The sequence below is a fragment of the Anser brachyrhynchus genome (assembly GCF_964034855.1).
Source record: "Anser brachyrhynchus genome assembly, chromosome: 2".
Taxonomy (NCBI): domain Eukaryota; kingdom Metazoa; phylum Chordata; class Aves; order Anseriformes; family Anatidae; genus Anser; species Anser brachyrhynchus.
In genome coordinates this window covers 55,335,235-55,362,708 of record NC_137695.1, presented here as the reverse complement: position 1 = coordinate 55,362,708, position 27,474 = coordinate 55,335,235, and the positions used below count along the sequence as shown (strand labels likewise).

Genomic DNA, 27,474 nt, shown 5'->3' with positions numbered 1-27,474 from the left:
CCAATCAGCCCTTCCTTGTTGGTGAGAATGAGGTCATAGAATATCCGAGTTGGATGGGATCCACAAGGATCATCAAGTCCAACTCCTGGGTCCCCAAAGAAATGACCACCCAAAAAAAAAAATCAGATCACGTGTCTAAGAGCATTGTTTAAATGCTTCTTGAACACCGGTAGGCTCAGTGCCATGACTGCTTCCCTGGCGGGTCCAGCATAGCATCTCTCCTCCTTGGCTCCTCTACCACTTGGAGAAGGAAGTTATTATCCACACATTCCAGGAGCCTCCTGGATTGCTTACGCCCTACCGTGCTGTCCCTCCAACAGATTTCATAGCGAAGTCTCCCATGAGGATCAGGGTTTGTGAATGTGATGCTACTCCTATCTGTCTATAGAGGGCCTTTGTTAGGGCTAAAAACTGTTAGGTCTATGTGAAACAGGCATTGTTGTAAGACTAGCAAGGTGGAACTCCGACTTTGCAATGATACATACTGCTTGTTCAGTGATACAACACCAGGCCGCAAGTAATCCGGCATGAGACAATGCTGCCATCCGCACAGCACGCGCTGGCCACACGGCTGCGTGTGATCACAGTAGCCTATCAAGGACTGCTGAGTGCTCCCCTGAGGCCGGGGCCGCCAACTGTGCGCTGCCTCAGGTTCGGGAGCATGCAGGGGCAAAACCTATATATAAACATATATATAAATAGAGCAAGTTGTTCTGCGTTGAGGAAGCAGGAACATCAAACAAGGTCAACATTGCCTCTGCAGGGACACCAGCAAGATGTTGACACCTACCACACCGGTAGGATGCCAGCCATGACCTGGCTAATTATCTACAACATCAATGACTGAGAAAAGCATCACACTCGTCGCTACCCTTGTCATCACCCTGGGGTCGGTATTTTAACAAGCACACTCATTATTAAATTCTTTGTCTTCCTTGAGCATTCTATCTACTCTTGAGCAGCATTCTATCGCTGCTCAAGTGTGTGCGTGTGTGTGTGTGTGTGCAAGTATATTTGAGATCCCCAAATAGCTCGTTTGCTTTATATATATATATATATAGCTCATCTGATCCTTGCTGGGCTGAACCAATCAGCTTCAGCCCCCAGAATCTAACTAGAACAGGGCCTCATCTACTCAGTCTTCCTGATCGCATGGCTTGTAGCAGACTCCCACTATAATCTCAACTAGGCATGTCCTCCCTTTAACCTGAATCCATAAATTCTCAGTTAGCTCCTCATCTATCCCCAGACAGAGCTCCAAGCACTCCAGCTGGTAATGGACATAGAGGTCAATGCCCCCTCCTTGTCTCCGCTGCCTGTCCTTCCTTAAGAGCTGTAATGTGTCCTTCCTTAATGTATCCTTCATTCCAACACTCAGTCATGGGAGCCACCCCACCACATCTTTGTGATGCCAATTAGATCATAGCCATTCAGGCATGTGCACATCCCTAACATCTCTTGTTTATTCCCCGTGCTATGCGCATTTCCGTAGAGGCATTTAAGTTGGTCCCCTGAATTAATTGTTTTATTGAATGAAGTGGCTGGAATTCCTTTATGCTGCTCTTCAAGTGCTCTCCTGCTGATCTCTGATCCATTTCATGGCTCTGGCCACACTTCTTTTTATGCAGCCCAGGATACAACTGGCTTTCTGGGTTGCAAGTGTTTATTACCAGCTCAAGTCAAGCTTTTCTTCCAGCAGTATCCCCAAATCCTTCTCCCACTGTGTTTTGTTTTTATTGTCTGTGCTATTTTAAGATAGTCTTGTTGTTTACCCAGAATCAGAAAGCAGTTTCCTGACACTTCTTTTTCCCTCAGTCCTTGTTTGAATGCACTTTACAGGTAAGTAAGGTTCAATACCAACTACTTCTTTACCTGTCACTTAGTCTGCACTTGGAAGCGTGCCAGTGAAATCTATGAAGAAGAACAACGTGTTTCATCGTGTATTTTTACCTCTTCTTTTCCCACCCCTTTTAGTTTATGCTTTAATTGGGCAAGATAAATATGAAGTTTCACTTACATAAGTTTGCACTTCTTATCCTAAACTCCTCTGAAGTGTTGCAGAGTGCCATTTTAACAGCTGTTTTGTTCCAGAGGTGACTATATTTTAGTGGTGGATGAAGTGATCCCTGTTCTGTATAAAATTTGTATGTGAATTTTTCAACCTTGTGAAACTATTTCTGGACTCTAGAGGATAAAGATACAGATGGAATGTTAGTTGTAATGGTAAAGCTGTTATTACAGCTGCAGTGTAGCTGACTACAATTTGTAATAGGATCATAGAATGATTTGGGTTGGAAGGGACCTTTAAAGATCATTTTGTCATTTCCCCCCCACACACACACACCATCTTCCAGTAGAGCAGGGTGCCAAAGCCCCATACAGCCTGACCTGAAACACTTCCTGGGATAGGAAGGAGGAAGAGAATACCCCTGAAGCCTGAGGTACCCTTGCAGAACCACTTCACTGCTCTGTGGACTGAAGAGGAAGGATCCATCATATCACGAGAGACACTGGCCCTGACTAAGCCAGCTTGATCTTTTCCCTGTATAACAACCAGTGCAATCAAGAAAAGACGATCAAGAAAAGGTGATAGTTTTAGGTGAATCTCTTCACATTTGCCAGCCAGACCCACTCTCAAGAGAGGTATGTTGCCTACTAGTGACTTCGCCAAGAGTCTACTGAAACTTCTACAGTCCACAGGCTATTCCATCCAATGCTCTTCTTTCATGTGGGCACCAACAACACTGTCAAAGAGCAGTCCAAGGTATATCATGAAGGAATACAGAGCCCTTGTAGCAGCTGTAGGAGGCTCTAGAGCACAGGTGGTCTTCTCTTTGATCCTGCTCGTCAAAGGAAAAGGCTTTGAAAGGACCACTTGAATCCAGCAGATCAATGAGTGGTTGTGGAATAGGTGTCATATCCAGGGATTTGACTTCTTAGACCATGGGACTCTGATGAACCTGGTCTACTGGGGACTGATGGGATTCATCTGTCAGAGGAGGGGAAGAGCATCTTTGGCTACAGTTTTGTCCAGCTGGTGTAGAGAGCTTTAAACTGAAGTTGCTGGGGGAGGGGAACTCAACCCACCCAACTTTTACTGGCAAGCACCAGCACTAGATGCCCAGGATTCTTCCCCTTTTAAGAGACCCCACCTAGAGTACTGCGTCAAGTTCTAGAGTACCCATCACAAGAAAGACATGGACTTGGACCAGGTCCAGAGAAGGGCCAGAAAAATTATCAGAGGACTGAAATACCTCTCTTGTGAAGAGAGGCTGAGAGAGTTGGGATTATTTAGCCTAGAGAATAGAAGGCTCTGGGGAGTCCTTATTGCAGCCTTTCAATACTTAAAGAGGGCCTACAAGAAAGACAGGGAGAGACTCTTTGTCAGGGACTGTAGTAATAGGACAAGTGGTAACAGTTTTACACTAAAAGATGGTCATTTTAAATTAGTTGTATGAAATCCTTTACTACAATGGTGGTTAGATACTGGAACAAGTTGCTCACTGAAGTTGTGGATGCTCCATCCCTGGCAGTGTTCAAGGCCAGGTGGGATGGGGCTTTGAAGGTGCCCCTGCCCACAGCAGGGGGGCTAAAACGTCATGTTCTACAAATCATTCTATGATCCTTTCTGCTGAACCACCTTGCTGACCAACTTAAGGACCGTGAAGTAACTTACAGCTTGGTAAATGTTAAAAATAAAATTTAAAGCAACACATACACACTCCTGAACACAATGTTTCCCCATATTAGGAATACCAGCATTTGCCCAAGATGGGTACCCCAGCAGGTGTGTTGACAAGTACCCCAACATACTTACATGGCCACACAACTCCCCCATGCAGACATCAGTAGCATTACCAACTGAAAATGACCAAGACCTGCTGCAGGAACAATGCTTTGACATAGAGATGCAGCTTTGCAATTGTCAACTGTGTTGTTTTGTGGTTTTTTTTGGCAGATCACTGGTGTTCATTTTCTCCCTAGCAAAGATTCCACCACAGAAAGGAAAAGAAAATAAACTCCTATTGCAGGTTCAGATGCACTCTAGATGCAAATCTCTATTCTCAATCTATCTAACATATAGACTGACTGGTGCTATTAATTCCATCCACAAACCCTAATCTGATTGAAACTTCGAAGTTGTTCTCAACAGATCAAAAGGGATAAAACACACACCTATATCATTATAACCTTATCAGTACTATTTCACAGTTCCCTTAGGACACTCACTGTTACTTAGAGGAAACAAACAGATCCATACAGGCAAATGCAAAACACAGAGGTTTTGGATTCACTTGGGGATCTCTTCACAATGAGATTTCATGGGTTCCACAAGCACTGTGCTTTGGAAAACACACCACCTGTTTTGCTCTTCACCAGAAGGCTCGTAACAGATGCTGAACTCAGTACATATCCTTCCAGAACAAATAACAGACTTGATATGTTATTTTATATAAAATAAAAACATAAGCTAGTTTTACCTCATGTCTGTCAGTTCACAGGGATGTTTTTCCTATTGCTCAATTTAGCACTGGATAGTCTGAAAGTTTTCCAGAATAACTAATGAATGGAACGTGGAATAGGAAGCTTTTTGATTTTTCATGTTTTGAAGCTGTTCTGCAGCTTGTTAAGACCCTACTGAAATGCCTCGTATTCTGTCACTGACAGAAGTGCCAGCTCTCTCCACCTTACTACAGAAAGAGAGCACAGAATGCCAGTAACAAAGGGCTTGACATTAACTGTCTCAACTAGCACAACCATATTGTTGCCTTTTTCTTCTGACTTAAGGGGAAGAGAGAGGAAATGAGTTGTGGGGAAAAAACGCCTCAGATAAAAGTCTGTGTATAAAACATACACATACTCAGTGCTGAGCATCTAGCTCCATTCTTTCAAACTTGGTCCATCCAAGGCCATACTTTCCAATCTCCGTATCTTCAAGCTCACTGCATGGCTTTAAAATGGTTGCCCCTAAGCCAAATACTGCTACTCCTGCTACTTGTTAAATCTAGAATTAAAAGTACAAACAAATCTTTTCAATGGCTAACTAATATGGTGCTTTGAGATGTGGAAGATCCAATTTCAAGTCTCTGATTTGCAAATGGATTGGAGCTTTGAAATAATATTCTCATGTCCAAGCAAAACATGTTAACCAAGAGTATCAGACATGTTATGATGGAAGAGCTACTTCACAAATTTCTAAAGGTTTCAGTGAAAGTTTGACATTTTTTCTTAAGACGTTATCATTGCTTTCTACAGTGGCATGGTGTGACCTTTCTAAGACGTAGCTGTGCCAATTATAAAACTCCTCGTCTTTTAGTCCTGAAAGAGAAAATGGAAAAGAGATGGCAAACAAGCCATATGCATAAGACTACAGGATATGCAGGTGAAAGAAAAGTAATGCAAAACACAAAAAATCTAAAAAAAAAAAAAAAAAAATCTTATGATCTTAAAAACTCCATACCAAAATTGTGAAAGTCGTCCCCTCCTTACCATATCTTTCTACTCCAGTTTTCTCCATATACTTCAACAGGACTTGAGTACTATTCATTTCAGGTACACCATTTCCAGTTTCTCAGTTCTTTTCCACTCAGAAAACACAGTGCAACAGGCAAAATACCTGCACCATCACATGGAAAACATGACTGCAAGTTACAGAACCTCATTAGGTCTCATTTTGGTATTTTTTTCCCTAATACCACTTGTAAGAGGAAGTGAAATGTTACTATTATTCCCCAGGGATAAACTGAGACCTATATTAAAGGAATGATTTTCCCAGTGTTATACCACAAATCAAAAATAACAGGAGGTTAGACACCTTCCACATCTCATTAACTCCAAGTGGAGCCATTAACTTTGACTCTATATAAAGTCCTTTAACGCCATCATGACAACATGTTATAGCCAATGTGCATTACTTGTGTACCTCCCAGTCACAGCATTTCAAGAATACTAAACAGGGCAAAGCATTCTTGTCCTCACCCTCCCATACAGACAGTTCAAAGGAAATTAGATGCATGTGGTTAGAAATAAAAAAATATTTGCTATGGAATGAGCAAAAATTGCTCCAAAAATAAATACATTTTTTATCCTGTCTTCCCCTCCTATCAAAAAAAATCACAGATTCTTGTCAACAGCTCCATAAAATTGCTTTTGTCAAGCAAAAATAAAGCCATTAAAACAAAACATAAAATGATACTGCTACTTAAAAAAAATTCTTCCTTTTAATAAGTATAAACAGGGAACACCCATCAGCCTTATATGTATGCCACAGGAGATGCTCTACCCTCCTTGTTCATTTAAAACACAGTGTTTCTTTACCTTTGTTAATATTTAGCTAATCAATAAGTGTATCTTGCCCTGAAAACTTCTCATTTGAATTCAACTTTCAAGACACCTCAAAACCAATGGAACACTAGCTTGCCTCCCTTCCTCCCCTAAATCTACTGTGTAGCGTTGTGACATTTTTACAGGAAAGCCTCGAATTTTGACCTCTCTCAATCCAACATTTAATGACATTGTGAGAAGAATCAAAAGCAAGCTATATTTTGAGCCAATGTGAAAACATTAACATAAAGCAAATTAAATCAGCATGACTTCTGACATAACAGTGAACTAAAATTGAATGGCATCCTAGAGACTGAAGATTAGTTAAGCAATGAACAAACATGAGCCACTGCTATATGATAAAATAATTGGACAAAGCATAGTAGTTTAACATAGGGGATCATATTCATTTGCTTCACAGCTTCTGTCTGAAAATGGGGGTCCACACATACCTGTGCTTTTTAAAATTAATCATGACTATTAGAAAATTTAATTTTGAAATTAATGCTACAGAATTTGTTATTTCCTTTTGAAAGAGAGATACCAGTGCTCCATTACGCTGTAGTACTTAGTGGTACAGTAACGAAGAAAAAAATATATATGTATATATATATATATTAATGTTTGTCTAGAATGCTCTTTAGGCATGGCTAGCCCTCTTTCATTTTACACATTCCAATGTAGACAAAGCATTTTCAAAGATTAATTAAAAGCAAACTCACAAGGGACATGAGATCTGTCACTCTCAGTACAAACTACATGTAAAACGAAAATTATGAAGAACAGAAGAAACCTACTCTGGAGCATGCATTTTCCTTTTACAGCATTGTCAAACACAACCTATTTGCTGTTTAGTAAAGTCAAACAAACCTGAAAAGTTTCTATGACAACTGAAAACTAATGACACCGAGGAGTTTGAGACACAGATAACACATTTAATTTCCTTGTAGCTACAATAAAACTGGAAAGGAAGAAAGAAGTGTATTATGCCTTGCATGCTGCTGGATTTAGCTGACATGGTGTATAACATCAGATTTCTGGAAAGCAGATGCTTCCAGGTACTCCCTGGGAGTACCATATTCAGCAGGAAGGTTAGGAATCAGTTTGGAGAAAATAGGCAAGCAAGCAAACAAACCTGGCTCTGAAAACAACCAAACCTTTCCCACTCTTTAGAAATTCATTGTGTTAATATTAACATCACAGATTTTCCTAGATCCCTGCAGACTGTCTTTGTTCAAAGAAAGGCTGATTTCCATTTCATTTTGGATATACACCAGCGCCTGAAACACAGTGCATTAGAACAAAACTTCGTATTTCAACTTTTTATTAAATCTTGTAGTTGTCTGATATTCCTAGAACGACATGCACTCTCCCTCCTGGCAAATATAATGACTGGTTTTTGAATCTCATATATACTGCACAGCTCAAATCATAAGTACTACTTTTAATTATTTTTGCTTTTTTTTTTTTTGTATTCACAGTTTGGTTCTCTGTCCCTTTTATGGCTAATTTATTTATGAACAAGTCATTGACTTCCCTTTAAACTTTTGTTTTTAACCCCTACTCTGCAGACCTGTGTATTCCATGGTCTTAGACTAATAAGTACAAATGCAACATACAGTTGCCCCCATCAACCCCTTCTGGAGATTCGTAAATTCAAAAACATTTGAAAAATAATCATGCCAAGTGTTTCAATTCAGACAGCAGCTCACAGGTTTTCTCACAAAGGTGTCTCATCAGTCCCTGCTTCTGCTACCTATGGCACTGGGAGAATATGGCACTAATGAATCAAGAAAAACAAAAAGCTTATTGGTTAATAAATCTGAAAGGAAGAAAAATCTCAGCTCGAATTTTAATAAAGCAAAACTGAATAGCAAGAAAAAGCCATGTTTAATAAAAAAAAATCACTGCACCTTTGCTTACTCATCAGTTCAGCAAAGCTGTATAACCAAAAGTGGAGAAATGTTATTTCCATAAAGGTTTCTCCAGAGTCCACTTATTTCTTTTCATGAGGACACAGGCATTATGGGTCTGGACAGTGACAAAGCAGGAAATGAACAGGAAAAATAAAAAACTCCACTAGATATTCCCATCCGTTATCAACAAACTACAGAACAGCACAGTACTTTTGCATTCCTCTTTCCATGATGTACTGCCATTTTCATGAGTCAGGCAGTTACAGCCTGGAACACTTGCTGGAAGAATTGTTCCTGTGAGATTGAGGAAAGAAGGCTGGAAAGATGATAGCAACAGGGAGGTCTGCTAGACTTTACGTGTCCTTTATCTCCACCAAATCATGCTTGCTATGTGTGTATCATGCTTGATTTGTGTACACTTCATTGGTCCTGTGAGCTAAAGTTTAGATGTAGTAAATGGGGAAAAGAATCCCGGTAAATATTTGTTTATTTTCCTAGTTTTCCACACCTAAGATTTCCATTCTCTTGCCTGAAAGAAGAAAGAAAAAGGAAAAAAGATAACCCGGAAATGAATTAGCAATACGTTACTGAAATATACCACAAATCAAACCCACTTAATGCAATTTTCCAGCAAAGCTTTTACTGATTTAAGCCAAAAACCAAAACTGCAGCTGGCAGAGCAAAGTAATAGCATATGTCAATTCCCAGTTCAGCTTAGTCATTGTCACTATATTGCAGGATATTTGAAGGTTACACCTGATTAACCCAAGTTAACGATCTTATTTTCTAGTACTTAGATCCCACTTAAAATGAAACTGGAGAATGCAATCCTTTGTCTGCATGCCCAGGCCTTCCCAACAGCACATATGGTAATTCAGCCTCAGATTTCTCGGAAAATCTTTTGCAAGCTCATATTAACAGGAAATGGGCTGTACTCCATGGGAAGAACAGACTGCTTCACTTTTTCTTTTTCTGTGAAGATGCATGTAAAAAGGAAATGAATGTGATAAGGATAAAAATACACTTTATCATGTCTACTGACCTTTCTCAGTCAAAGCATCTGGGGAGGATTGCACTCAAGTCACCATGGTAAAAAAGAACAGGAGGGTTTTTGCTAAAAGGAACTTATTTTCTTTCAAACTGCTACAATACTGAATTTTCCTGTTTTCTATTCTCCTTTCTTTTCCCCATATACACTTGTTTCAGTTTTTTTTCTCCTTTGTGCCATAACGCATTTTCACTAAAATTCACTTTCATCTTAGAAAATGTTGCCACACTTTGCTTATACATGAAGATATCAGAGTCTATACCTCACATTTCAAGTAAAAATGAGATATGTAATTAGTATGAAGGCACCTAGCTGCCTTTGTGATGCCACCACTCACTTCTTCAACAAGGAAAACAGAACTAAGCAAAACAAACAAACCAAAAAAGAAAAATAGAATCCCATCCTTCCCCCCCAACTTTTATCAAAATGACTAAACTTCCACCGTAGCAAGATAGTTAAACAAAATTCAGTTTTAAATGATGTCACAATGAAACATAGGTAGCTGGGAAAGCGTCCTCTTAATCTTTCCATATTGCAACAGCTGGTTATGAAATGTGATGTTTAAATGGCAGCACTACAGCTATGAAGAACTTTTTGGCAAGCAGTTAAAAAAAAGAAAATATGGTGTAGAGGTTAAACATGAAATTTCTCTGGTAAAGATCTCTACTTAACTCTGCCTTAAAACTGAGAAGTCATGCAGTGGTAAGGACCATTCAACAGACAGAGTCAATTTAAGATAAGAATCTGTATTATGTTAAGAGGTTCAGGCCTTCACATCACATTTCATTAATGCAAGACATGCAGCAGGATATGTGATGGACCTCTGAGGAATTCTGAGATTTCATTTCCTATATTCTTTTTAAAGGTACATGCCATGCAGGATGAAAAAAAATCAGTAGAGGAGACAAACTTATTACTCTCTTGATGCATCTTAAACTGTCATGGAATACTTCCCAGAATCAAAAAAGGACCTCAAAATAATATCCTTTCTTTGGCTTTTCTTTTATTTTTATCTTTTTAAAGTAATAACTAAAATGAAAAGAAGTTGGAGCTTCAAGGTTAGGACCTATGCCTTCCCTTCTTTTTGTAGTATTAGAAACGAGATTTAAGAAAACATGTACTTGTCAGGATTCTTTTTTATTTAAAAATACTGAAATTTTGAAAATTTGTTGATCTTATTTTCTATCCTTCAAAAATAAGATCCAACAGTTCCAGAAAGTCTGTTTAAACAGAGTTGCCAACTTTGATTTTTAAGAAATTTTAGGAGAACTGTTACATAGGTTAATTCAGTTTTTGGATACAAAAACAGTGCCCACGGCATTTTAATTTATTTATTTAAATGTTTCAGTCTTCCTACAGTTCTCTGCAATGAAAGTCTATAGTCAGAAATAACCCATGAAATAAAATGAAGGGCATCAAAATAGCTCTTATTTTGCTAGATATTTGACTTGAATTAGTAAAGCAGGACTAAAATCATCCCCCCTTCTCTGGTCAAAAGAATGTATGTGACAAAATAAAGCAAGTAGTATTTGAACACATAGCAGCTTGTTTATTTTTTAGCACATGAAGTTCCTAGCAGCTGCATTGGGTTAATATATGAGGGTCCTGATGTCCTTACAAAGCTTCAAGATACATGGCTCATGAGAAATGAAAAGAAAGGATCTCTTTGGAAACAGACATCCAAGCTGAAAATAATCAATAAAATCCACATTCTGAAGAAAAAGAGCATCCGTGAATTTCATCAGTCTTCAACAGTCTTCCAGCAGCCATGACACTGAGAGTTTAACTACAGTTCTTGCTATATAACCCACATTAAGAGCAGCAATACAGGCAAGTGGCTAATTATATGTAGCAGTAATTTAGAGCGGGCATATGTATTGCTTATTTATACGAGAACTAAAAGGTTGGAATTCCTTGTCTAGAATGAATGAGGATAAATCCACATTTCAGTAGAAAGTTGCAATGCAAAAACATTTTGGTTACTTTGACCACAGTACTGCCCTTCCCGATTATCCAAAGATCTCAACTACTCGTCCTTCATGTTCTCAATATTCTACAGTCAAAATATAGGAACTTGCTTACAGCTAATATGGTCACAGATGATCCTACTTCAGAACAACAGAACTCTTCACTAAACAGATAGCACAACACCTAATCTAAGAATGTAACTATGTCACATCGAAAGCAAAAAAAAACACCAGTCAATCTCACTCTCAGTAATAAGTATATAAAAAAAGAGAATCATAGAACGGCTTGGGTTGGAAGGGACCTCAAAGATCATCTAGTTCCAACCACCCTGCCATAGGCAGGGATGCCACCCACCAAATCAGGTTACCCCATACAACCTTGCCTTGAACACCTCCAGGGATGGGGCATCCACAACTTCTCTGGGTAACCTGTTCCAGTGCCTCACTACTCTTACAGGGAAGAATTTCCTCCTAATGTCTAATCTACATCTATCCTCTTTTAGTTTAAGACCATTCCTCCTTGTCCTATCATTGTCTACCTAAGTAGAGTCCTTCTCCATGCCTTTTATAAGACCCCTTTAAGTACTGAAAGGCTGCAATGACGTCTCCCTGGAGCCTTCTCTTCTCCAGGCTGAACATCCCCAGCTCTCTCAGCCTTTCTTCATAGGAGAGGTGCTCCAGCCCTCTGACCATCTTCATGGCCCTCCTCTGGACTTGTTCTGACAGGTCCACATCTTCCTTGTGCTGGGAATCCCAAACCTGGATGCAGCAGTGCACGTGGGGCCTCACAAGGGCAGAGCAGAAGGGGACAATCATCCCTCAACCTCCTAGTCATGCCTCTTTTGATGTGTGTTGGAAGAAGCCAGGTGAAGGCCAGGATGCAGTTGGCCTTCTGGGCTGCAAGCACGCACTGCTGGCTCATGTCAAGCCTTTTGTCCACCAGAACCCCTAAATCCTTCTCCACATGGCTGCTCCCAATGAGTTCTTCTCCCAGCCTGTACTCAAGTCTGGGATTGCCCCAGCCCAGGTGCAGCACCCTGCACTTGGATTTGTTGAACCTTATGCAGTTCACATGGGCACACTTCGCCAGCCTGTCCTGGTCCCTCTGAATGGCATCTCTTCCTTCTTTGCTATCAACTGCACCACTTAGCTTGGTGTCATCTGCAGACTTGCTGAATATACACTGGATCCCATTGTCTATGTCACTGATAAAGATATTAAACAGTACCGGACCCAAGACAGACCCCCGAGGAACACCACTTGTCACCAGCCTCCACTTGGACATAGAACCATTGACCACAACATTGACCCACTTACAGTGGGAGGGACTCTGCTCACCCAGCCCCCACTTAGAGGTCTGGGGACTCAAGAGATGTGGGAAGTCCAGTGAAGACCAGGGCAAAGAAGTTAAGTACCTCAGCCTTCTCCATATCTGTTGTTACCAGTTGTCCACCTTCATTTGTCAGAGGTGGTATGCTCTCCTTGGTCTTTCTTTTGCAGCCAATATACCTGCAGAATCCCTTCTTGTTATTCTTTGCATCCCTCACAAAGTTTAGTTCTGTCAATGCCTTGGCTTTCCTGATCCTGCACATCCAGATGTTTCTGTACTCTTACCAGGGCACGTGGCCCTGTTTTGACCAGCTGTGCGCTTCCTTTTTTTTGCCTAAGCTTGACCAGCAGGGCCTTGTTCAGCCATGCCAGTTTCCTACCTTCCCTGCTTGATTAATTACATATGGGAATAGAGAGCTCTTGCACTCTGAGGAAAATATCCTCAAACAGTTGCCAGCTCTGAAAATAGATTTCACCTACAGTTTTGCCTGCAATAATATTAAATAGAATTCCAGCTTTTTTTCTTTTTTTTTTTTCCTAGAACTAGTAAATGTTTAATTCAGAGACCACATAAATCTCTGGCTTCATCTTTGCCAGTAAACTAAAACAGGTTAGGCCACTTTCTCCATCAGTACTGTTCAATCACCAGCAGGTCACAGAGTACTTTGGGCCCACTGTGGTGGTTTTACTCAGGTGGGCAGCTGAGCTCCAACACAACTGTTCTCTCACTCCCCCACCTCAAAGGGAAAGGGGGAGAAAATAAGACGAAAAGGGCTCAAGGGTTGCGATCACTCAACAATTACTGTGACGGGCAAAACAGAGTCAGAGTAGGGAGATTAGTAAGATTTATTGCCTGTTACCAGAAAAGTGAGAAACAAAGGAAAGAAACTAAAAACACCTTCCCCTATCCACCCTCTTCCACCTCCTCCCCACAAGCAGCTCAGGGGAACAGAGCAATGGGGGTTGGACTCAGTCTATAGCACTTCTCTTCCACAGCTCCTTCATGGTCACTCTCTGACCCTGCTCCAATGTGGAGTCCCTCCCACGGGATGCAGTCCTTCTCAAACTGATCCTGTGGGACTTCTCACAGGCAGCAGCTCTTCAAGAACTGCTCCAAATATGGATCCGTACCACTGGGTCCATCCATCAGGAGCATGCTGCTCCAACCTGGGTCCCCCACAGGCTGCAGCTCCTGCCAGGTCACCTGCTCCTGTGTGGTCCCCTCCCCACGGGCTAAAGGTCCAACCCAAAATCTGCTCTGGCAGGGGTTCTCCAGAGGCTGCAGCCTCCTTCAGGCCATATACATCTGCTCCACTGGGGACTCCTCCATGGGCTGCAGCATGGAAATCTGCTCCACCATGGTACTCCATGGGCTGCAGGGGGACAGCCTGCTCCACCACAGGCCTCTCCACAGGCTGCAGGGGAACTTCTGCTCCGGCACCTGGAGCACCTCCTCCCTCTCCTTCTTCACTGACCTTGGTGTCTGCAAGGCTGTTTCTCACTCCTCGCTCTCCCAGCTGCTGTTGTGCAGCAGTTTTGGTGTTTGTTCTTTTCGCCCCTTTTAAATATGCTTTCACAGAGGCACAAACAAGATCACTTATGGGCTTGGCTCTGGCCAGCAGCAGGGCCCTTATCTAATATGGGGCAGCTTCTGGATTCTTCTCACAGAAGCCACCCCTATGGCCCCCCTCTAACAAAACCTTGTCACATAAACCCACTAGACCCAGATTAACCAGCACTGCCCCATGTTCACTGTTCACATAAAACATGTTCACATGTTCACTGTTCACATAAAACATGTTATTGATGGTAATGACTGGTAACAAGTTGCTGCAGGTTTAAAATTGTTGCTGAATCACAATGACAAATTTTCCCTGTTATAATCAATATCTAGGTTGTATATACAACACAAAACAATGAGTAACCACAGTTGACAACATAGATCTAATACTGTGAGCTGCAGACATAAGAAAGGGCTGCTTTTCTACTTTCAATTTTAGCAGTAGTGCCATACAGAAACCTCAGACTGTGGTATGTGTTAGTTCATAGAAGCAGCAGGTCAAAATTAGGATGGACCTTCTACACATTCGTATTCACATTACTAATAATAATACTATGAATTGCTGATTTTGTTTTCCATTCTTTCTTTTAAAAGACAATAATTAAGAAAAGAATGAACCAACACTTTTATAGCACCTTTTTAGATAACATCTTTACCTGTATTTTGCCAGGAAGGAAATCAAAACACAAATAATGTGCAAAGTGACTTGCCCAATTCACATATCAAGGCAGAAATGAGATGTAGAATTCCTAACTACCAATGGCTGCATCACGTAACTACAATACAGAGTTCTCAGCCGACATTGGGAAATCAGCTGTTGACTGCCTAGTTCTAGAAATGATACTAGCAGGTGGCAGCACTGGTTCAATAAATAAGTTACATAACATCCTCCAGAAGTATTTAATGGGAGCTAAAAATAACCAAATTCAATTACTCCCACCTGAAAACACCTATCATTTTTTTTAATTCCTATCCTGAGCAAGCATGGACTAATTTCCTCTCTTCCGCCACCAAAAAACAAAACAAAACAAAAAAAATACAAGCCCCAACCAAATGATCCTGTTTGTACTTTCAAACTGATATGAGACATCTGCACGTTAAAACAATTAATGGTTTGTGGGTTTCATGATTTGTGTGTGTGTTTGGTGTGTGTTTTTTGTTGTTGTTTTGTTTGTTTGTTTCACACACAGACAAAAGGAAATAAGGTAGTAAGGACAACTATACCAAGTCACTGCATCATGGACATATCAACAAGTTCATTTTAGGAAGAATCCTGAACAGCAGAAAACAATCTAGCAAATCCTTAAATGCCTTACAAAATGCTCAGTAAAATAACCCAATTGCTTTATGGGATAGGGCACACACTAATAAGCTTTAGGATTAGACCTTTTATTTGCTGTGCCCTCATAGAGGAAAGTGGATGGTACAGTACTGAAGAAATTATAGACAGCTACAGGAATAACCTAACCTATAACCTAATAAAACCTGATGGATATCACTAGTGCCAACAATACTCACCAGTTCGTAGTTGCTCAGAAGAAAGCAAGGTGTCACCACCTAGAACAAAAAACAGTAATAAAATAAGGAAAAAAAAAAAAAAAGATTCTTCCTTTGCAAATTACCTAAATCTATTTATTGAGATCCCTCAAATACTGTCAAATCTAGGCAGAGTCAAAGGGGCACTAAGCAGACCAGGTACAGAACAGGAGTGTCCATGTCTGATCTTGGCTACATTGCTTTCCCTCAACTCCCGGAATAGTTAATAAATATTGTGTGCTTTGCTGACATACTGTAAGCAGTGAAAAAGGTTCAAGGGTAATTCCTTCCTTCAGGTCACATATGCAGGGAAGCATGAATGGCTTTTTTCACCACCACTACCCAGCCTCTGCAGCATTCTTCCAAGATCATCTCAGTTCTAATTAGTAAGTAACTATTCTGCTTTTTAATGAGTCTAGAAATCAGTAATTCCCATCATCTTTTCTTTGTGCTAAATTTTGTTATGGGATGTGGGCTGAGCAGGGCAAGTAGAACAGATATTTTGTGGACTAACATAGTTTCAGAGGCTTGGCTCCAAAGACCCAGAGACATAAAATTGCAAGCAGTCACATCGGCCTTGAGGCAAGTAGATATATATTATGTTCTCTCTCACCTGAAAATACTTACATTCATACAATATATACAGCAACGTCAACTTCATATGAATAAATATGTACAGTTCCCTGAAGTTAAAACACTTCTTAATATGTTCCATATACATCACAAAAAGAACTTTGAATATTCAAAAACAAAAAGAAAGCAAGGAAAAGCATGACCAACTAGGATTACGTAACAATCTAGGGAAAGCAAATAGTCGTTTCTTTCTACATGTATGGGGAGCCCATACAGCAGGCACCCTCAGACATCACACATATAATTGAATGACTGTGGCTCATCAATTTACTCCATTTAGATGAGCTTCAGTAATAGTAATCAAGAATGCTCACTTTAACAAGTACCTTGAGGTTAACCCCAAGGAAAGCAGTTTCTTTTAATATGTCCAATTTTATACTTATAGCTCTCCTGGACAGGCTCACCTCTCAGACAGCAGAGGGGAGCCAAAAACTCTGTAACACCTGAACTACAAAGGGAATTTTCTCTAAGGAATTGACCTGTCCTATCAGCTCTCAAGGCACAGTACATGGAGTGGTTTATGGAGCAGGAGCCTGACATGTCATTTATAATCCTTGGATTAATAAAAAAGTATCACAGAATCACAAATTGTTAGGGATTGGAAGGGACCTTGAAACATCAACTAATCCAATCCCACTGCCAGAGCAGGAACACGTAGATCAGATCACACAGGAACGCGTCCAGGTAGGTTTTGAATGTCTCCAGAGAAGGAGACTACACAACCCAGCTCTCCAGGCAGCCTGTTCCAGTATTCTGTCACCCTCACTGTGAAAAAGTTTCATCTCATATTTAAGTGGAACCTCCTATGTTCCAGCTTGCACCCATCTGAAATGTATTTGAAGAAGCCATTTCTGTTTTCCTTGACCCCTCTTGCAAGGTTTAATTCTAAGGAGGCCTTAGCTTTCCTAGTTGCATCCCTATATCCTCTGACAACAGTCTTATATTCCTCCCAAGTGGCGTGCCCCTCCTTCCATGATGTGTAGACTCTCTTCTTCCACTTGAGTTTGCCTAGCAGTTCTCTGTTTAACCATGAAGATCTCCTGGCTCCCTTTCTTGACTTCCTACCTGTTGGGATGCTCTGATCCTGAGCTTGGAAGAAGCAGTGCTTGAATGCTAACCAACTATCTTGGGCCCCTTTACCTTCAAGTACCCTGCCCACGGGATTTCCCCTACCAAATGCTTCAAAAGGCCAAAGTTGGCCCTACTGAAGTCCAGGGTTGCGATTCTGCTCAGTATTTTGTTCCTGCCACATGAGATCTTGAACTCCACCATCTCATGGTTGCTGCAACCAAGGCTGCCCTCAACCTTCACCGCTTCAACCAGTCCCTTCTTGTTAGTGAGGACAAGATCCAGCATCACTCCTCTTCTAGTTGGCATATCCACCATTTGCATCAGGAAGTTATCGTCAATGCACTGGAGGAACCTCCTGGACTGCGGATGGCTGGTTGAGTAGGCCTTCCAGCAAATGTCAGGGTAGTTGAAATCTCCCACAATAACCAGGGCCTGTAATTGCAAGGCTGCTATCAACTGCCTGTAGAAGGCCTCGTCAACTCCCTCATCCTGATCAGGTAGCCTGTAATAGACACCCACAACAGTATCCCCCATGCCAGCCTGCCCCTTAATTCTTAGCCAAGACTCTCAACTCACTCCTCATCCACCCCTGGACGGTACTCAATACGTTGTAGTTGCTCTCTCATGTAAAAAGCAACTCCAGCACCTCGCCTTGCTGGCCTGTCTTTCCTGAGAAGGACATACCCATCCATGGCCACATTCCAGTCATGTGAGCTGTCCCACCACATGTCTGTAATTGCCACCAGATCATAATCTCCTGACTGAACATGGATTTCTAACTCCTGCTTATTCCCCATGCTATGTGCATTGGTGTACAGGCACTTCAGGGAGCGAGCTGAGCACGCCAATTTCACCCTAGGGGGGTGGTGGGAGGCCTCCTGGTCTTCATCACTGCTAGAGCGCTGCCCCACCAGTGCAAACCCAGCTACAACCCATCCCCCTTCGGATCTAGTTTAAAGCTCTCCAAATGAGCCCTGCTAATTCGTGTCCCAGAACCCTTTTTCCCCTGTGAGATAAACCTTTCCCACTTATTACTATCAGGCCTGGTGTCTTACAAAACCGGCCATTATCAAAGAACCCAAAGCGCCCTGCCTGTAGCACCAGTCACATAGCCAAGCATTTATGGACTGGATCCTTCTATTCTGTCCCATGTCATCACCCGAGAACGAAAGGAGGGAAGAGAAAATAACTCATGCCCCAGACTCTTCCACCAACCGTCCCAAGGCCTTGAAGTCTTTCTTCATTTCCCTCAGACTACAGGATGCAGCTTCCTCCCCACCTACCTCGAAGATCAGTAGTGGGCAGCAGTCTGTCGAGCGCACCAGGTTGGGGAGTGTCCTGGTGATATCCCTGATCCAGGCTCCAGGCAGACTGTGGGCTTCCCTATGATGAGAGTCAACTCTGCATATTGGGCCCTCTGTTCCTCTCAGAAGGGAATCTCCTACTACAATTATCCTTCATTCTTTCTTACTGAAGGCAGTCTTGAGGCACGGTGTTGACTGCCTCTTCCTACATGACCTCATAGGTGGGCCTTCCACCACATCCTCGCCTATCTCTCTTTCAAGATCCAGGGCCTCAAACCTATTATGGCGGGGCACCTGGGGAAGAGAGTTAGGTAGGGAGGGGGGTTGCCCATAACCCTGAACTGGGACTCACTTCCAGCCCTCCTTGTCTTTTTGGTTTCCTCCCTCTGCCCAACAGCAACAGGGCAGGGGCTCCACCACCCTCTGGAGGGCACCCACCGGCGCCCTTCTCTCTGACATGCAAGGGAGTTAACTCCACCAGGCAACCTCCTGCTCACATGCTCTGATGCTCCTTAGTCTCTCCACCTCCTTGAGCTCAGCCACTCAGCCATGGCGAGAAGCCCTTCCACCTGAGCACAGGCAGTCTCCCCGCTGCCCTCCACCAACAGTGGCAGGCTCAGGCACTCCCTGCAGCCAGAGGCGCCTGAACAGCCGCATCTCTGGGCAGGCCCTGCGTCTGGGTCACCACAGCCTTTTCAGAGTAGAGCCCTCTGCCGAGTGGACACCATGCTAGGTTTGTAATCTCACAGACTGCCGTTAGTTGGTGCAGAGCTCCTGCACCTTGCCACGCCAGCAAACCGCAAGAATAAAAAGACACATCTAGTCCTGCATGCAGCACAGAAAAAAAAAAAAAGGAAAGCTGATTACACCAGAACAATCCACTCAGGTCTTACTCTCAGAAATAGCTTTTAACCACCAGCATGGAAGGGTTGGCATCTCCACAGACGGGTCCTTACTTGTGAAAGAGATACACTTCTAATTCTCAGCTATAGGTAAAATATTACACACTCATGTAATAATTGGAACCGCTGCAGAATAAAATTGTCATCCCTGGATCACATAAATATAATCTGTTTTATCCCTTCTCTCTGCTGTTAAACTCTGTTAAATAATCAAGTATCTACTTCCCCATGACTAACCACAATACAGCTCTCCTATAACCTCCTCAATAATTACAGCTGACTCACTGCCTAAGGAAAAGCCCCTTTATTCTGACACAAGAGCACTAGGGACATTCGCTGACAAAAAAAAAAAAAAAAGCCTTTTACAGATCTTTTTTTGGCAGATCTGTGGCATCTTATTCAGGCAATTCACCGAAACACAGGGGCTGTGAGAAAATGGGAGCTAACATAAGGGTCGACACTTCTGTAATTATTTTTTCCCTGAGTTTCACTATGCCTACAATGCCTGTACAGTAACCTGACTTTACAGATAGACTCCACTTTCTTCTGGTTGCAGGTCTTGCACTGTTGCTTTGTTTTCACAAAGATCAACACCCATGTGAGATGGTACCACTCTGGGCCTACCAAACAGTCACATAATACCCTTCCCAGTGTATACAGCAACCTCTTTGCCCTGCACACTTTTATAACTGTGTTGTCACTAAACTGCAGACCACTCAAATGCATTATTCACAGCCAGACTTGCGTGTGCTGCTACTCTTTTCTAGCTACTTGACTTAATGCAAGACACACTGAATCACTCCAGGTGCACAGACCTTTTGTCTGAATGCACATGCACAAATAGCGTATTTCTTCTCAGATGAAGGAAAACAGTCAAATATCCTGATTTCAGTTCTAACAAGCAGTTTCAAGAAGTTCTACTGTTAATTCAGATATAGGTTAAAAGCAAAGTGCTGACGTGTTCACAGGGAGGCTATCATGAGGTCCAGACAACCAGAGTCGAGGCTATATGAGTTGTCCTAATTCTATTTCCTGGTTTGCAAAGGCTTGAGATGTGCTAAAATTAGCATTTAGAGGAAAAGTACACAACTGAAAAGCAAAATCGCAGGACTTCAATTTAATACAAATCTGGAGATCAAAGAAAATGTATAAGCACCTCATTCATTGGTTTAAAAACTTACATATACAGTGCACCAATTGTGCAAAACAAACTTCAGATTTTCTTGATCCCTGCTGAAGCTACAGTTAATTGTAAAAAAAAAAAAACATTTACAATGAACAAGTTTGTCAGCTTTCAATAATAGTATCTTTATTCTTGAACAAAAGATACTGGATACATTACTATAATATTTCATAGTTCAGTAGTTCAGCACAAACAAGATACATTTAACCTCTACACTTCTGCATGTTCACTTATTAAAAAGGAAAAAACAGAATCTGGGAATTCCCCGTGTGTTTTTTAAAAATAGGTACCTCCTCCATGCCCAGATACACACATGCATATAGACACATTAGTCTACCCACATATAACAAGGTAAATATCTGAAAGCCAAACCACCTGTCCTTGTACACATAACGCATATTGAATGAAAACACCTTCCTAGTGTGATACTTCCAGAATCAAGTTTTGCTTTGAAAAAGTCCTGTACTTGTGGAAGAAGATTTAAAATAATCCCTCTGATGAAGAATTCTGACTCCAATGAATCTGTGGGTAATTTTCCTACCTACAATTGTAACACCAGTCACGAGTTAATGAGTAACTGAACAACATGAGATAAATGTCAACTCAAACAAGAAAAAATGTCAACAAATGGCATGACACCTGGCACTAAGGAAGTAAAATATATCCCCGCTTCTTTTAATGGAGACACAACCAGTGCCCTCCACTGTTTCATAAGAGGCCATTTTCTTGGAAATCCTATAGTTACATGTCAGTACATTTTTCACTCCCAGATGCGCCTTTTTTTGTATTTCCCTTATTTTTCATCTTTTTTTCACAGAAGCAAGTGATCTTCCAGAAGAAGAGCCATCTTCAAAGAATGAACCAAATATTATCAAAGCTGCATTTCAAAGTCCAAATCTGACACTATTAGACTACTATTTCAAAGGCATACAACTTAACCATTTAACTACAAAGAATCACATTCTTCCAAGCTATAGTTTTAACATGTAAGAACCACTAGCATTTCTGCCACAACCTACGTGGAATACAAAGGGTGTGCAGAAGGAAAAATCTTCATCAAAAAAATATGTGACCTAAGTAACCTGTCCATTCTAGTTCACTACTAATACAGTTCACTAAGCTTTTCACAAAATTGAGGAAAAAGGGTGAAGAGAAAAATGAAGCCACTGAAAACCTCTAAATAATGTACAGTTACAATTATGTTAGGAGAAGTCATAGCCTTTGTACAAATACTAAGTTCACGGAAATTTTTAACGTGCATATGTGCATGTGTGTATGCATTTACAGAAACACCCCGTATGTGTACACAGAAGCACCCTTTCCTTTCCTTCATTTCTCATGACCTAACTTTCTCTTAGCTGATAAGATACTAGTTGATTTATGTTTCTTCATATTAATGGATTTTCACTGTACTAGGTTTCATTTCAAGCACTCCAGGACTGGTGAAGGGACAGACAACTCTTAGTTTCATCTTTTCCAAAGCTCTGTTTCATGAAGTCCATGCTGTAAGTTAAAGTACAAATGGATTCTTATTAAATTCAAACTACTTGTAGTCATCATTTCACCCTGTGCAACTCTCATTCTTGTTCACATCCCACAGTTAACTTATCAGACATGGTTTAGTGGGTGATATCAGTCAGAGGGGGATGGTTGGAGCAGATGATCTTGGAGGTCTTTTCCAACCCTAATGACTCTATAATTCTATGTTGTATGTCAGAATTTTAGATCTTTAATATATACACTGGTATGGATTTCCAGGGTTTCAAAACTGCTTCCAACACCGGAACAATGGCAATGAGAGCTAAAGACATTATAATTCTTGTCCTCACAAAAAGCAGCGCACACAGGAAACAGTACCAGAAGTTTGAGGAGGAGGTAGGAGCTTCCCCATGACAATCTACGGAGGCCAGGCCTCAACACACGAGTTTCACTGCTTCCACTACCTGTCTAACATCTGGGAAAGATGTCTTTCAAAGTAAAGTATTAAAGATAACATGACAGCAATATTAAAGCATAATAAATACATTAAAATAGGGAGTTTTTTGTTTGTTTTTTTTTTCTTTTTAATAGGTACTACAGAGAAGAAGGCAATGTGGTAGAGGAGGAGAGTTCTAGAAGACAGCAATGGCAGACTTTTCTACTCTACATCACAGAAAGATAAAGACAGAAGTCAAATGTCAGCCTAGTTGGAAAAATAAAAAGGTTGGTTTTGTTTTTCCTTAATTTGGGTGTTATGTCCCTAGAATTGAAAACCAACCATTGCAGGACAATTGTTTGCACCTCACTAAGGGCAGTTTAATGCAAAAATACATACAGCCCAAGGAGAGATAGCTCTTTGAATCAGGCAGTCCAAGGATATATGCAGCAATCTAGCAAATGCTTGATTTCAGTCTGTGACAGAAGGTCTGTAAGAGTCATCCAAAAAAAGCAGAGTAACCTCTCCAGCAGGAAATTTACAGAAATCCTTTGGAAAAAAACATTGGGGCACATTGCGCAGCAAGCCAAAGTAGTCTGAAGGGTTGAGGACCAAGGAGAAACCTTTCAGTTTCCCACAAAAAAGTATATTCTCATGTTGTGAAGAACATACCCACTCTAGTAGGCTTCAGTTTCTCTGAGAGTGGAACCCTTTCTGGAGGCTGACACAAAGGCACTTGAAGTGCCTGTATTTTGTTACGGTATTTCTGACTTTCTTGTATCACAATCCTGACTTTCATATACCTCTGGTCATTTTAACTTAGATTACAAACTTTTTCCTTTTAAAATATATGTTGCGTATAAAATATGCACGTTCCAAATGTATCCAATTTTACAGCTGTTCAAAAGAGACACAACAAAATGGTACTGCACTGTGCTTTAACTGTGGGAAGTATTTTCAATGTTTTCTTCAGCAAGACAGAACAATACAAGGGAAGCAGCCTTTTAGATATAATTACAAGTAAAATGCTATGAAATGTTGTGTTATCACATAGAGATAACAAAAGCAAATTCTAATGAAGCCTAGACATTTCAGCTTGCTGATACAAAACAGGCATGACTTCCACTGGGATGGAGTTCATAACCTTCAAAACACATAGTACTCAGTCTCTATGTGTTTCCAAAAATTTGTTGTTACTCACGTTGGTGTCTGCAGTTCAGTTTCCATTCTTTCATTAAGTCAGTAAGGCAACTGCTTGCAATCTAATGCTGGCGCTGCTCCACTTTTTGAAAAGGAATATTGCAAGAGGGAATTCATCCTGTTCCAGGAACATACAGTCTTCACCACGGCCTCTAGCCACAGCAACATATTATGACACAGCAATGGTCATATTATGCCTGCTACCAAATTATTGCCACTGTTGATTTTCAGTGTACCATCCAAGATGTTGTTACTGCCTTTAGCTCTAACAGCAGAAACAAGAGCTATGGCTCCTACATAGAAGCTAAGAGCATCGTGTACAGCAGTGGTAAACAATTTTTTTAAAAATAACTCTAAGAAACAGGTGATATATTCTGGTAAGCTAAGCAATTCCCATTTCCCAGAGACAAATATGGGATGAGCTATATAGTGTGACATGAGAGCAATTCCCAAGCAACAGTAATGTAAAATGCATCATTCCCATGTTCATTGATCCCACTTTAAAAGGCTGACAAATGCTTACCTCTCTTCCAAAAAAAAAAAAAGTTATAAGGCATGTTACAAGGATCAGAACTAGGCAGAAAATAAACAGACCAGTGAAGAGAACTGACATCCTTCATAAAGTCAACCAAAACAGGCCAGTATTCAAGGCAAGGAAATGAAAAACAAGCAAACAAATTCTCCTAAAACATCTGAAAGTATTCAAGTGGGAAGTTCATATCTGTCATGAAAATATAACCTCTCCAAGTTTTGGTGGTAAAGGAAAGCAATAGCTTTTGTAATAAAAACTGCAAGGAAACAAATCTTGAAATTATAACAGGTACCAGCTGGGTCTTACATAACAGCCAGTTTTCTGAAAAAGTAAGACTAAATGAGACATACCTAGAAACACTAGCATATTTTAAAATACTTTTTAATTTTTGGAAAGCCCCCGGAAGTTAACTACCAAGCACACAACCCTCCAGCACAGCAGTTCTGCTACTTACACAATGAAAGGTTTATATCCACAAAAAGCAATTTCAAGTCCTCTTGCCACTCAATAGCTGACAGTTCTGGTCGAATGAGAAAGCTTATTCATTACACAGTTCATTACAGCGATAGTATAACCTAACAGAGGGCAAAATACTGCTTCTGGGGACAATCAAGTAAAATCTAAAGACCACTCTGAGCCACAACTGTCAGTTACAGAACTCACAGATTAATCTCAGACTTCAACTGCAAACATTTTATTCTAGTCCAAGGCTAGACAGCATTAAAAGCATGCATGGTAGTATAACATGTTAATTACTTCCTATGAGGAAAAAAATCCCTGAAGTCTTAAGCTGTACTGAATGTGTTCTGATTTACCGATTCCACAGAAGTGTGTCAGCCGCAGAGGTTTGCACAGTTGTCTCCTGGAAACATGGCACAAGTTTTCATTCAAGGCCTTCATTCCCTCTGCCCAAAATCTGAGAGGGTTAAGGAGAAATTGTACTCTACCCATGCAACCAAATTAAAAATAGTTAAAAAATAAGAAGAACAAACAAAAAAGCCTCCCATGAACCCTTTGAGAAGCAAAGTCACCACTATTTGGTCCACTGCTGCTATGGTAGTGTTAATCTACACTTTTAACATATTATGCAGTAAAGACTTGACAGCATCTTGCTGTTCTCAACAAAATAATTTTCTGCCAGGTTGCTCGTTTATTTTTAAAACAGAGTTTTACTTCAAAATAACTTAAAAATTAACAAACACTGAGTATTCAGATGAAAAGTTTCCCCAGAAAAATGTTTTTCTGAGGAATTTTGACATATTAAGCTGTAGTGTTTGAAATGCAACTGAGCATAAATATGAAGCAAGATTAGAAAGTTTGATATACTAGATTAATGCTTTGAACTGTCAGTACCTGCCAGTTGAGAGAGCCGAGCACAGCTGTCTCTTTAAAAATTATTACACACTGACATCTTACAAATCTGGCTTCTGCTCTAATACTTTATTGTGTTAAACATTCAAAGAGGAATTCTCTCCATCCTTTTGAATAGCCATGCTGAATTCCCTGAACAGCAAACTGATGCAGCATGCAAATTAGATAGGAAAGAAAGAAAGAATTATTACCCTCAAAAAGAGAAACCTTTGGCAATAGTTTGAGAACTGGTAACATTAAAGATATATAATTGCTTCCTTTTCCAAACCAACCAAGTATTACTGCGACCATAACAGCCCCAACCTTCCCAACAGTTTCAGTGAGGTAAATGAAAATATATCCAAGATCTAACGTTCGCAGCAACACAGTAATCCTGGAAATCTTAGCCACTTTGTCATTTGAAGAGAAAGTGCCTCATCTCCACCCTGAAGAGTCCAGCTTGTTTATTGCTTCTGCTGTCAATCTTTCCCTGGTTTCACCTTCCTAATGGACCTAGTGAACTAAAAATACAATAAAACTAACAATATAATGATCCTTTTTTTTTTTTTTAATAGTCCCCCTTACCTGGGACTACATGTCAAAATGCTCTTTCTTACTGCATTAATGGAAGTCTAGACAGGTGCTGCCTTACACGCTTTATGCTTTAGCAGTCAGAAAGTAACTATCTGTCCCTATGGACTGCCAAGGGCCACTGATTCTGTCCATGGGCACGGAAAGTATCTGCCTTCATGCCCACCCTCTGCAAGGGTAGGCCCAGCCTTATAACCTTAACACAGTACTCACAAGGTTTATTCACAAAACGATTCAGGACGTACGCATGTGACAAAAGCCATCCAATCTTTCTGAGTGTCAAAACAGTTTGGGCTCTAAATCATTAAACTGAAAATAGCTAACCAATAGCAGTCATTCCCCCCACATACACACTATTTTCACAAAACACATTGAACATGTATCCCAGGACCAAAATCAGCTGTCACTCCTGGATTATTTTCATTGCTGTGATTGCTGTCTTCCTCCCCATTACAGCATTGCTAGTAACATTTTTACAGTAATTCAAGCTATATATATATTTATTTTATTTCTATACTTTTTTCTGTAGTCATGTCCATCTTTCCTTGACTGTTAAGAAGTCTAAGAAAGGAAAAGATTAGGGTGTCACAATGAAGAATTAGGTGGGATGGAGGACAGCTTTACTCCGAGCCTCTAAACTGTTTAAGCTATTGCTGATCAAAAAAAAAGGCAGATCAGGGTCAATGGAAGAATTACATCTTCTCAAATACAAATGCCAAGAAAATTATAATTAGTAAAACTGTGGCTTTTGAGCAATGTAACAAGACAAAGTGTCATGTCAGAGTTTTTATCTTTTACAATTAAAACAATTTTGGTGGCTTTATACATGATAAAACACTAAAAACATATTATACATCTATTATTTCTCTATGGAGAATAAACTACAGAATTTGAAGGTCATAAAATGTTTGGTCTAGCCTTAACAGCATTCAAGTGGCACACTATAGTTCAGAAACCAAGTCTGAATATGGATTTTAGACTCAATACAAAATCTTGAAGCTTTGACTAAATATGCACTCCACTGAGATGTCTAGATAGCTAGAAAGGTGAAGAAGGAAGTGTGCTGAATCAAAACAATATATAATTAATCCTACTGGAACTGGAAAAAGCTT

At 40.6% G+C, this 27,474-nt stretch overlaps 1 protein-coding gene across 14 annotated transcripts in view; it reads right to left on the bottom strand.

The window, feature by feature from the left end:
* The window catches only part of TNS3 (tensin 3), a 258,158-nt gene that overhangs the window by 142,555 nt on the left and 88,129 nt on the right, over positions 1-27,474 (bottom strand). For 11 of the 14 annotated variants that reach the window (XM_080581770.1, XM_080581763.1, XM_080581772.1 and 8 more), the window contains one exon: positions 15,664-15,702. The exons of the other annotated variants lie outside the window; for them this stretch is intronic. In XM_080581770.1, coding sequence (XP_080437896.1) covers positions 15,664-15,702 — 39 coding nt within the window. The remainder of the gene's footprint in view (positions 1-15,663; positions 15,703-27,474) is intronic. 14 annotated transcript variants of the gene reach the window in all.